General features: G+C 51.8%; 1 protein-coding gene across 13 annotated transcripts in view; it reads left to right on the forward strand.

The window, feature by feature from the left end:
• The window catches only part of RAPGEF1 (Rap guanine nucleotide exchange factor 1), a 136,248-nt gene that overhangs the window by 66,451 nt on the left and 57,691 nt on the right, over positions 1-12,106 (forward strand). For 10 of the 13 annotated variants that reach the window (XM_046022166.1, XM_046022161.1, XM_046022172.1 and 7 more), the window contains 4 exons: positions 361-500; positions 1,091-1,204; positions 5,760-5,938; positions 10,552-10,708. In XM_046022166.1, coding sequence (XP_045878122.1) covers positions 393-500; positions 1,091-1,204; positions 5,760-5,938; positions 10,552-10,708 — 558 coding nt within the window. In that variant the 5' untranslated portion in view covers positions 361-392. The remainder of the gene's footprint in view (positions 1-360; positions 501-1,090; positions 1,205-5,759; positions 5,939-10,551; positions 10,709-12,106) is intronic. The other 3 variants (XM_046022173.1, XM_046022167.1, XM_046022168.1) reach the window with 1 other exon arrangement.

Here is a 12,106-nt window from a genome sequence, read left to right on the forward strand (position 1 = left end):
CCAGTTCATATCCTGCACGTCCATGATTCTGCTTTGGTATTCTTGCTTCTTAGCCAGGTCCCTTAGACTCAGCTTATCAGACAGAGTAAAGAGGACGCTGGAAATATTGGCAGATTCTTTTTCCATAGCCGTTTTGACTGCGTTTGACTTCCACAATTCTGAACAACCTAATTTAGATGGAAATTGCAGAAATTAAAACACATAAGCAGTGTTTCAGTAGGTCCGTCTTTCCTTTCCTTTGTAACTAAATAGCCAGGGAAGAAGATTTGTTTAGGGACGATGCTCGTTTCCGCAGAAGGTCCGTGGAGCACCGCTCCTTCCTAGCCTGCTTCTAACCATTAGTCCCCTCCTTGTTTTCAGACTCTCAGCGTTCTCATCTCTCCTCCTTCACCATGAAGCTGAAGGACAAATTCCACTCACCCAAAATCAAGAGAACACCATCAAAGAAGGGAAAACCAGCCGAGGTGTCTGTGAAAAATCCGGAGAAGCCTGTGAGCAAAGTAAGCCGACTCTCTCTAGGTGTTCCTCCCGGCCTTCGCCTCCTTCAAACAGTATGAGTTTGTGCTGTTTTTAAGTTCATTCCCTGGGGATTCAGCTTTCCATGCTGAACACCTGCTCCATACCTACTCCATAGCGTTCGTGCTGCCAGGCAGGGACCATCAGCGTCCTTGCGCAGTATGAGCCTTTAGGATGGTGAGTGAGTGTCCTGTTAACCAGAGTCGGGTTCCGTCGGCTGGAGCAGTTCTCTTCCAGATGTGTCGTCCTCTGGGTGTGCAGAACAGCTCGGCACTCCGTGCTTACACCCCACGGCGCTGCCTCCCCGCCCCAGATGGCCCTGTGTGGCCCTAGCGCACGCACACTTAGAGGGAGGTGTGTGACGTCCAGAACATCTTTCCTTTGGCTTCAGGGCCCATGCTCTGAAACATGCCAAATCCTTAAAGCCTGGCCAAGGATATCCTCCAGCACAAGCAACCTGAGCAGGGCCGGCTGGGCCGGCCATGTCGGAACAGCGGTAGACGTTCACCTCCCCCCCTTCAGCCTCAAACGGCCATTTCAAGCTCTGTAGGAATCCAGGTTTCCTCTCTTCCAGGAGGCAACAGACAGATTTCTACCAGAGGGCTACCCTCTCCCCTTGGATCTGGAGCAGCAGGCGGTAGAGTTTATGTCCACCAGTGCTGTGGCTTCCAGGTCTCAGAGGCAGAAGGTCAGTGTGACACTAAGAACAATTGGGTTTGCCTTGCCTTCTACTGCAGAATCCTGGGCCGTGGTTTCGGGGCTGGAAAGAACAAGCTACTGCAATATCCTTGGGTTCAGTTGGGTGGCAGCTGTGGGCATCACCGTTCAGGAAACAGTCCAAGGGGCCTTGGGTAAAATGAAGTTTATCCAAGCCCCTGTGGTCTTTGGAGAGAGCTCAGCATTCCGTGACGAAAGCTTGGGGGTCCTTCCTGGGGTTGTTTGGGTATGCTGCTTGGGTCCGGCGGGTTCTGGGGGAGGTGGGTGAGTCTCAGCTCTCCAGACCCGCTCTTCTTTCCTTGAGCTGCTCAGGGGATGGGACTCATTAGGGAGGAGCGTCCGCTGGGAAGGGCGCTGTGTTACACGTCTGCGAGACTGTGTGCGGTGAGAATGCACGGAACCCAGTACTGAGAACCGGGGACACCTTTTGTGCTGCTGACGTTTGTCCAGACTCGCCTTAGCCCCCCTGCTTGGTGCTTTGCGCTTACTCTCTCACTGAACACTCACAGCGGCCCTGGGAGGTGGAAACTTAGCTTGCAGAAGCGGAAACCGAGGCTGTAGGGGTATAGGAGCCGTAGCCACCGTCGCGCAGGGAGAGGTAGTGGAGCTGAGGTGAGCTCGGGCCGCCCGACGCCCACGTCAGTGCCGGCGGGGCACCGCGCTGCCTCTTTCTGAAAGCCAAATTGATGTTGCAATGTCCTACAAATCCAGAGGGCGACTCTCACACACGAAACAGAAAAGCAGAATTCGCTGATGTAATGTAAAATACAAGGAAGCCCGTAGACAAGTGCGTCCAAACGCTCCGGGGCGAGTCACACCTGCACTTGGACGCCACCGGCAGACGCTGCCCCATTACGTAGACACGTGGGCCTTGACTCATGGAGTGTGCCTGTATTTTTGTTTTTGTTTTGACCAAAATGTCCTAAAATTCTAGTTAGAAGTGGAGAACATTAAAGTCTGAAGTCCAAAAGTCTCTTGTTGAATAACCCTTTGCCCAAAGGAGGCTGAAGACGGTCAAGTGTTCGTTGTTCGGCAGATCGATGAAACCCCAGGCTGCAGCGGAGCAGGAAAGTAGATTTGGTGTGCAGCACAGTCGTCTTCTGGTTCAGTCTGTTCAGCAACCTCTTGGAGCTGAGTTTGGTTAAAAAACAAACCAAAAACAACAACCCCAAGCAGTGTCCACGGCTGGGTAGCGTAGCACAGGCAGCCCGGGTAGAGTGGCCGTGTCCTGCTGGTCCCCTCTGATAAGAGACTGTCTCGCCACTCCATTCTTTGAGCGGTTCCCCCTTTCTTCATCTCTCCGAGAGAGGCCCCGGGGGCACATTCACTGTGAAAGTCTTCACTCGGGGTGAGTCCCTGCAAATTCCAAGGGACGTTGTCCGTGTCTGGAGACATTTCTGGTTGTCAGCACTAGGCTGGTGAAGCAAGTGCTACTCGGTCTGGTGGGTAGAAGCCAGGGATGCTGGTGACCGTCCCACACAGGCCAGCTCCCCTGCAGCAGTGGGTTATCCACCGCAAGATGTCCGTAGTGCTGCAGCTGACCGCCCGTCCTGTGGCGGGGGCTGTAGGCACGATCTTCACCCAGGGAAGAGAGGTCCTCCAGTTGCTGGTTGTCATCCTTTAAGAAGGGTTGAATTACTCTGCTCTGCCCCAAGTCAGCTGCCCAAGACTGTGTGAGTACGCACCTGTGAGTGTTGGGGAATCTGCCAACACGTGTGAACTTAGAAGATGCTGTTGGAGAAATCTGAAAATATGTTTGTCGTTGGCTCTCATCATTATTGATTACTTACTAGCTCTCTTACCTCTTAGGGAATGTTTCCATAGATATTCTCATTTTAACCCCAGTTTCTATGCATGGCATTCCCTGTTGATTTTATTTTATTTTTACTTATTTTTAACTAGATTCCACACCCAACGTGCGGCTTGAACTCATGACCCTGAGATCATGAGTCACATGCCCTCCTGCCCGGGCCAGCTAGGTGCCCCAGCATTCGCTGTTTAAATGCCGGGGAGCTACCGCTCAGTGGGTCACAGACTCAGACTCATCTGCGGCTTCCAAGGGGTCTCTCTTTGCCCAGGCCCTGTCCCAGATGATTCTACATGCTGTCCTGTTCACTCCTCAGCGTAACTGTGTGCAAAAGCTGCTTTATTGCTCATGTACAGAGTTTGGGCTCTGGCCCAAGTTTTCTCCATCAAGATCTGGTTTCATTTTATGAACTACCTCCATGTGCTTTCTCACTGCCCCACATCAGGCTCTGTAGGTCACCCAGGTGAGGGATTAGCCTCCCTGTTTTGCAGATGAGCCTGAAGCCGGTGGTCCCCAAGGCCAGCGGTGGCTTCGGGTCTAGGCCCTCCCCCAGCACCACGACCCTCAGGCAGTTGCCGGGTTTGTGGATGGACGGTGGCGTCATCCCCCATAGCAGGAGGGGACGCCCCGGTACAGCCAGGTGACGTCAGCGGAGCCAAGGCTTTGGGTTCCCAGCTCTAACACGAGCTCCATCTGGGTGTCTCCCTGTAAACTCTTCTGACCGCTGGCTGATTTGCAAGGCGCAGAGCTGTTCAGAGGCGGAGGGGCTGTGAACGGACCGTGCTCAGAGGCTGATGATTCTGGGAGTGCAGTTGGCTGGAAGCCCAGTGGATGGGACCTGACGCTGCTAAGTTGTCGGCTCCTTTAGCAGGAGTGCGGCGCCGGCTGGCGCTTCAGTGGCTCATTTGATCTCTGCAAAGCACCGGAAGGTTCTTTGTGCTCAGAAGTGCCTTCCTGCCCCTTTTGGTGCCCCCATCTCCAGGTCAGCCCCTTTCTCCCTGGCAAACCTGATGACACATTTTCTCGTGATACTTCCTGCCTCGTCCCCGTCTTTCACCATCCCTGGCTCCAGGCATGTCCTGGTGTGCTGAGATGGGCAGGGCTGCGGTCAGGGCCCTCTAGCCAGACTGGCCAGCCGGGGTTGCAGTCACACGGATGTCTGGGTGTGATTCCTTCGTAGTCACGTCCTTCCTGGCCCCGGCGGGCAGTGGCAGAGCAGAAAGCTCCTGTCTCCATGAGGCCCGTGAGGTGGGAAACAAGAGCCTGACCTCTTGGAAACAGACAGTAAAGAAATGTGTCCGATTGTTTAAAAAAGAGAAAAGGTGAGGGTAAAGCGGCCAGTGATGGGGATGGGGAAGGGGGGCCCCTCCCCTTAGAGAACTTCATCTTTGGGGTCTACAGACCACCTTTGGGGAAGTACCCCATTGAGGATGGAGGTTGCCTCACCAAAGAAGCTGTTTACTTCTTGATCCCATTTGTATATTTGTCTTTTGATATTCCCACTCATTAAACATGGCAACTTAAATAAAATTACACTGACATTCGCCATCGGTTAAGAAGAGAGCTAGTGTTCCAAATCATAATGACTTCTTGTTATATATCATTTATCTATTTACAGATTATTGTTTAAATCAACTTTTTCTAGAATGTTCTTCTTACCCTTAGTTGCTTTTATTAATGTATTCGCTGGACGCCAAAGAACCCACAGGTGGCAATTTTCCTCCTATACAGCGATCGTAATTTGCACTGAACATGTAACCGGTTTCACTTGGGTAGGGCATCTGTTTTATAGATGGCCCTTGATCTCCCCCTGCCAGCCAGCCGGGACCTGGGTTGCTGACATTAGGGCCAATAGAGAGGGAGGTTGGGGAAAGGAACCAAGGTGCGTGTGTGCCCACTGACTGTGGATTCGAGGTATCCTGTAGTCGTAGAGAAAAGATTTGGGCTTGAGAATTTGAATGCTGGTAAGCGTAGGGCTCTGTATATTGTCTTCCTCTTAGCTGGGCTTTCTGCAGGAGCAGAGGGACTGAGCGCTGTTCGCGTTTGCCGCCCGAGCAGCGACTGTCTCACTGCCACCTGCTCAGGCTCCTCTGCCTTTTCACCCAGCGCATCCGCCCCTTCTAACCCGGGGGTTTCTAGACCCTTTGAGAGAGCCATGTCATGTCGTTGAAAGGGGGCTGCCTCTTTGGGTTGAATGTGGGACTCCAGTGAGGGGTCCTGGGAAGGTGGGTTTTGAACACAGATGCCTCCCCCATCTTGCAGAGTCCCTCGGGTCTTTGAAAGGCCTGGGATGTCTGGATTTGATTTACTGGGTAGATAAGCACCAGGAGGAGATCTAACTGTTGGTTTTCTAAGCTTCTGCAGCCGTGAGCAAAGTAGCCCTCCCTACACTTAATGAGACGAGTGGTGGTAGCTCAGTAAGGTAGAGGAGGAGAAGCCATTTTTAAGACCTCAGGCCACGCCAGTCTGTACGAGGAAGGGAATTCAGGAGGATCTCAGTGAACTTTCTTGGTGCAAGCTCCCTTTTCCTTCCTTCAAGCCTAGCCTCTGTATCCTGACCGCAATCCTTAGAAGGTAGTTTGGCTTGGTTTCTGCAGCAAGAAGCCTTTTCTGTCTGCAGCAGTCTCAAGCTGCTTTATAAGAAATCATACTTTCTTCTTCTCAAAATAGCTCCCTTTAATCTCTCTCCTCCCTCCTTATGCTTAACATTTCCTTTCAGAACCTGAGCTGGCTGGAAGAGAAAGAGAAGGAAGTTGTTAGTGCCTTGCGCTACTTTAAGACCATTGTGGACAAAATGGCTATTGATAAGAAGGTCCTGGAGATGCTTCCAGGGTCAGCCAGCAAGGTGCTGGAGGCCATCTTACCGCTGGTGCAGAACGATCCTCGAACTCAGCACAGGTGAGTTGTGCCAAAGTCCTCAGAGCGAGGGAGGCCTGCGGGCATCTTGGTTTGGGGACACTTCAAACTCCGGGCTCCTAGGGATTGGGGAGAATGTTGGGAGGGAAAGGGGGCCCTCCCCCCACCCTCCACAGCTATGACTTGATGCTCTCCCAAGGTTGAGGTCGATGTGGCTCATGAGGCCTTGACACTGAGAGAGTCTCTTGCCTTGCTAGGGATGTGGCCGCAGGTAGGTCTGTGGTGGTTTCTTTGCCTCAGGTCATTGCATAATCACACTGCGACTTGGACACATAGCTAGTACCCTTCCTTGGGTTTATTGTAGCATGAAATCTTACTAACTTCTAGCCTGGTAAAAACCTCGACTGCTTAGCTGCTTAGGCCAAAAGAGAGAAGAATCCCATTCAAAAGAGAGAAGAATCCCATCCGAGCATGGATTCATGAGACACTCCACTGTGTCAAGCCAGGATCTCCCAGACAGTGCCCGGAGCCCCTGGAAGTCAAGTGTGCGGCGTGGTGTCTGCCTTCTTCCCAGGGAGCCTTCGTGGAGGAGCGCTTCTGCTGCTGGAGTGCGTTTTCCCCTTAAAGGCCGGGAGCAGCTTGCTCCCGTCTCTGTTGTTAGGGAAGGAATATTAAATGTAATCGTAAGTGAGAGCCTCGCAGACACTTTTCCTTTGAGAGGCTGTCAGGTGCCTGCTGGCTTTGTGTTTCTTTTCTGGTACCTGCTCAGGATCAATGCATCTCGGTTTTCAGCTCCTGGAGATGGTTTCCTGTCCATACAGCCCCGTGAGACTGAGCTTTTATGACCCCCTTTCAGAACTGGGTAGTTTCTTCTTCTGGGGCATAGTGCAGACAGTGTCTTTATTTCCAAGAAGCTCTCCACCCTGGGGCTTCGGCCCTGGGTTCCCAGCCGACCCCTGCAGATTGTACTCTTGGGGCCAGCTGGTGGTGGAGAATAAAACATTGGTATGGCTTTGCCTTGCTGCTGTCCTCACTTCTCCAGACCATGCTGCTGTCCCCGAGGAGGAGTCTGAGGGTCCCGGCGTGCCATGCTCAGTTGCCACACACACTCAGAGTGCTTTGTGTGCTGGCCTCCAGACCGAGGACTGTGTCTCCCTGGTAGTGAGCCCCGTGCCAGCTCGTAGAGCGCCCCGCGCGGTCCTCCTCCGAGGCAGCGCGCTTCAAGGGTGCTAGGGTCAGGTGTGTAGGTGGCTTCGCTGTTTATGCCTGTTCTCCTGAACCTCTACCCGTGAAATGGCCCTGCCGCAGAGAGTGAGAACCCCGTGGAAAAAATCAACTTTCCCACACGTGATAAGGTGCTGACTTTACGGTACCAAATGGAAGCTCTGTTGGGATTTGAAAGAGGGAGAGTTAGAGGAGAGCCCGTGGTCCAGTGGAACTTCCCGGAGCAGGAGATGCTGGGGCAGGGCCTGAAGGAATCGGACAGGCCTTCGGGGCAGGGGAGCAGGAAAGGCAAGGGCCTGAGGCTGGCGGGGCACAGGCAGGAGAGACAGGAGGCGACATGGCACTCATGTAGCGCAGAGTGTGGCCTCTCTGGGGCCTGACTGAGGGGCTGTGGGGAGTCGGGGCTCAGGCGCTGAGCCTCTCCGGGGAGTCGAGCGAACAGTGCTGAGCGTGTGCGGCTCCTGGGGCTGTTGCTCCTGGACCTGGGCAGTTCGCTTGTGGATGCGCCAACACGGGAGGAATGGATCAAGCGATAGCACAGTGGTTTGGGGGCTTTTTTTTTTTTTTTTTTTGGTCTATGGGGATTTTTATAGGTAATTTTGTAATTGACGAACTAGCGATAAAATGTCTAGGAGTTTCCTAGAAGGAAGCAAATGCCTGGATGTGGGCGTAAGGAGCGATGACTCTTTCCTCAGGCAGTTCTTGGGCTAGTCCCACTTCCAGGACTTTCTTCCTGAAATTCTTGTAAAACCAACTGGTATTTTTCTTGGTCATCTTGATCTCTCCTCCTCGAAGTTTCCTCTTCGATTTCTTCCATCTTCTCATTCCTCTCAGTGCAGTTTATAAACTGGGAAGGTTTTTCCTGTCTTCTTCCCCGAGCTTTCTCTCTGGGGTGGGTCCTAGCTGGTGGGCTCTCGGTCGCCCTCCCCTACGGTGCTGGGACAGTGGCGGACCAGCCGTGGAACAGGCCCCTGGGCCGCTGAGTGTGAGCAGCGCCCAGAGGCTTCTCCCGCGCGGTGGGACGTCCGGATCCATGCTGGCCTTCAGTGCTGATGGCTCCGCTCTGTTTCCGAAGCAGACCAGCCACTGGTCCGCTGGACATGGTCACAGTCCAGGACCGCCCTTTCTCTTTGAGTGTCTTAGCCCCTGACACAGGACTATTCTGCTTCCAAGCTAACGCTGTGATGGGCGGCAGTTGCCACATTCGTCAGATGCTTTCAGGGAAGTGTTGCCGTTTGGTGCAGCTAAAAATTGTCACGGAAAAGTGTCTCCCTGCCTCCTTTTCAGCTTATCCCGGCCAGTAGTTCAGCAGTGTGGTTGGTGCTTTGGTGGGATCCCCGGGGCACTTTGGCAGAAGGCGGCAGTCTTTGTTCACAGAGCCCTCACCTGGCCCTGCTTGAAGCGAAGAGGGGTGCTAGCTGTGCGCACACACACACACACACACACACACCACCCCACCCCCGCAGGATGGTGCCACATCACGTCCCCCCCAGGGAAGACTGAGTTCTTGTCTCCCTCCCACCACCCTCCTTCCCAAGAGAGTGGGTCCCACAAGCACTTGTCACTCCTGTTACTCTGTGAGGCAGCCAAGCCCCGGCTCTCTCGGGCCCTTTGGTAAACTGTTCTTGTTTCTAATGGGACCCGAGGAGCTGCCTTTCATTCTTTCTGGCTGTTCTGTTTCTCCTGTTGGAACATGCACAGAGTGAAATGCCTGGCTGGATGGAAGTGGTAGTTTTTTCCTTCCTACCTGATACCGAACTGCTCGCCAGAGCATTGTTTGGTTCAGGTTTTTGTTTGAAATAGCTTTGTTTTTAGAACCTGTTTGGGTTTTGTTGTTGTTGTTGTTGTTGTTTTGAGATTTTATTTATTAATTTGAGAGTGTAAGCACGGGGTGGGGGCGGGAGGTGGGCAGGGAAGAAAGGGAGAAGCAGGCTTCCCAGCTGAGCAGGGAGCCCAATGTGGGGCTTGATTCCAGGACCCTGGGATCATGACCTGAGCCAAAGGCAGGCACTTAACCTGCTGAGCCACCCGGGTGCCCTTTTAGAACCCGGGTGCCTGAGTCGCCTCAGTGGGTTGGGCCTCTGCCTTCGGCTCAGGTCATGATCTCAGGGTCCTGGGATTGAGTCCCACAGGGCTCTCTGCTCGGCGGAGAGCCTGCTTCCTCCTCTTTCTCTCTCTGCCTGCCTCTCTGCCTACTTGTGATCTCTCTCTCTCTGTCAAATAAATAAATAAAATCTTTAAAAAAAAAATCTTTTAGAACCTGTTTTACTCATATCTTACAATATTATATCTTCTTCTCAAAATTCTATCTTTGGCTTCTAAATGTCTACCTCATTCTTTTTCTCCCCCTGCTGCTTTTTTAAGTGGAGAAAGGGGCCTCCCCCAAACTTCCATAGTTTTGCTCTTCCTCTCTTATGATACATAATATTTAAAATGGAAAAATAATCCTTTCCATAATTCCTAGAGAACATTATTTAGTAACCTAAAAATGTGTAGGAGATCTGGGGTGCCTGGGTGGCTCAGTTGTTAAGTGTTTGCCTTTGGCTCAGGTCATGATCCCAGGGTCCTGGGGTCGAGCCCCGCATTGGACTCCCTGCCCGGCAGGGAGCCTGCTTCTCCCTCTCCCGCGCCCCCTGCTTGTGTCCCTCTCTCGTGGTGTCTCTCTGTGTCAAATAAATAAAAACTTAAAAAAAAAAATGTGTAGGAGATCTAAAAAGTCTACCTTGGGGCCTCCCCCCAATCATTGAAGCGTCCAAGAGTCTCCGGACCTCGCGCTCTGTGTGTGGGGTAATCGCGGTGTGCAGTCGACGCTTCCCCCACCACGGGCCTCCTCGCCTCGCATCTGTCGTCTTGAAATGCTCTTAGTGTGCTGCTTTGGCGTGTCTGCCGTGGAGTAACTGCAGGGATGATGGGGTTGAGCCCAGTGAGGGAGTTCTCGGGACTTACAGATCTGTCGGAGCTCGCGTTTAGAGGCTGCTGCAGTAACACATCCTGCCTGTTGGCTCCTTGTGGCACATTTAACGTATTAGTCTGATGGAAAACATGACCCGTACAGTGCTTTGACCAGTGATTAGCAGCAAGGAGGAGGGGAAGAGGGGGCGCTCTTTGACAGAGACTGACCAGACTGTCTTGGGTGTGAAGTTTGAAGAAGTATAAAAACTCATGATGGAATTTTCGTATGTTCCATTTGGGAAGTGAAGAAATTTTATAACAGACTAGAATATAAAGCTCCGTATGGCATTTGTGGGATGTAAGGGCCTAGGCCCCGGGCGTGGGGGGTGTTACCAAAAAGGGGGTGTGCCTCTTAAAGACAGATGGAGAAACATGCCCTCGTCACCGAGAAACTGGTTCTGGACTAAACAGGGAGGGTCTTCAGGTGCAGGTCGCTTTAGACGTTTAACTTTCTTTACAAACTCTTCTCTGCCCCCCAGCTCAGCCCTCTCCTCCTGCCATAGCCGAGTGTACCAAAGTCTCGCCAACCTCATCCGTTGGTCTGACCAAGTGATGCTAGAAGGTGTGAACTCAGAAGATAAAGAGGCGGTAACAACCGTGAAGGGGGTCATCAAGGCTGTGCTGGACGGAGTAAAGGTAGGACGCAAGCGCCGGGCAGCCTCCCTGCTGGCGCCTGTCACACAAGACCTTGTTCCCGAACTGAACACATTAGAACACACGTCTCCCAGCGTCTCTGGTGTGGGTGTACTGCTCTGTCCCATAGCTGTTCGCTTCTCTCTGGTACAGATGGCTCTTACAGCAATAGAAGCCTTTGGAGTGCTCGTTTCCATAGCTGGAAAGGCTGCCGGAAGCAGTCAGACTTTACTGAGCACATACTAAATCTTCAGTGAGTCTTTATGTTATAGCTCTGGCTGTGCATGCTTGCTGGCTAGACCAAAGGCAGAGGAAATTGTTTTTGCACTGACTTTTTGCAAAATTCTCAGCAAGTCCGTTGCTATCTTTTCACGTTATAAGAGCTTCTGGGATTCTTGGTAGAAAAGTGGGATTGAGATGAGTAAGAAGTGAAACTGTCTGGATTTGAAATCCTTGATGCAGTCTTTGACTTTACTAGCCAGGGAAGTCAGAAACAGCATGGTGGGAAATTGTGAATTACAGTTAAGGTGGGAGACGAAGGCCATAGAGGGTCTGGAATTGGGGTCCGAGGTACAAGCTCTGATTTAGAGACAGTAGGTCCTAGTGGATGAGGAGCAAGGCAAAATGTTAAGCATGAAGTGGGTGAGGGCCATTGGGTAAGGATTAGGACTGTGAGCAGTGGGAAAGTAGAGACCCTGCTAGCTTGTGAGGCCATATTATGTAGTGGAAAGAGGGCTAGTCTGGGGCCTGGCTGGGTTTGAATCCCAAGTTCACTCCTTACTAGTCTCTGAAGTTGAGCAATTTACTCAAAGACTTCGTACCTTAATTAACTCGTCTATAAAATGGGTATATAATAGTGCCTTATATCCTAGGGTTGTGGGAAGTATTAAATTAGTTTCTGCATATAAAGCTTTTAGAACAAAGCCTGGAGCACACTAAGCACTCAGACTTTAACTGCTTTCTTCTTTTTTTTCTTCTTTTTGTTTCTTTTTACTAATTTTGTGGTGCTGAGTGTATGCTTTAGAAACGAATCTCTTGGCTTGGGGGAATTAAAAAAAAAAAAAAGATAGCTGTGTCATCCTCCTTTCTACACCCTTCAGTCCAAAACTGTACTGAGGTACTTAAAAAATGCCTTCTCCACTCAACCCTGCTGTCAGATTCCTAAAAGCTGCCTCCTCTGATTCTGGAGAGTGGACCCCCCACACACACATGGTAAAAACTATAGAGGAAAAGCTGAGAAAGCATTGCTTAATGTTATGAATTGCTCCAGAATGAACTGTGTCGATTGGGGAGGTCTTGGTGGCTCCCTGCCTCCAGCTCCAGTCTGCTGGGAGCGTCGTGGAGTTCACCTAGAGGGAGGCTTGGCTGGGTGGCAGCAAGTCTCCTCTGATGGCTCCAGGC

This window comes from Meles meles, chromosome 11, assembly GCF_922984935.1.
Source record: "Meles meles chromosome 11, mMelMel3.1 paternal haplotype, whole genome shotgun sequence".
NCBI classification, from domain to species: Eukaryota; Metazoa; Chordata; class Mammalia; order Carnivora; family Mustelidae; genus Meles; species Meles meles.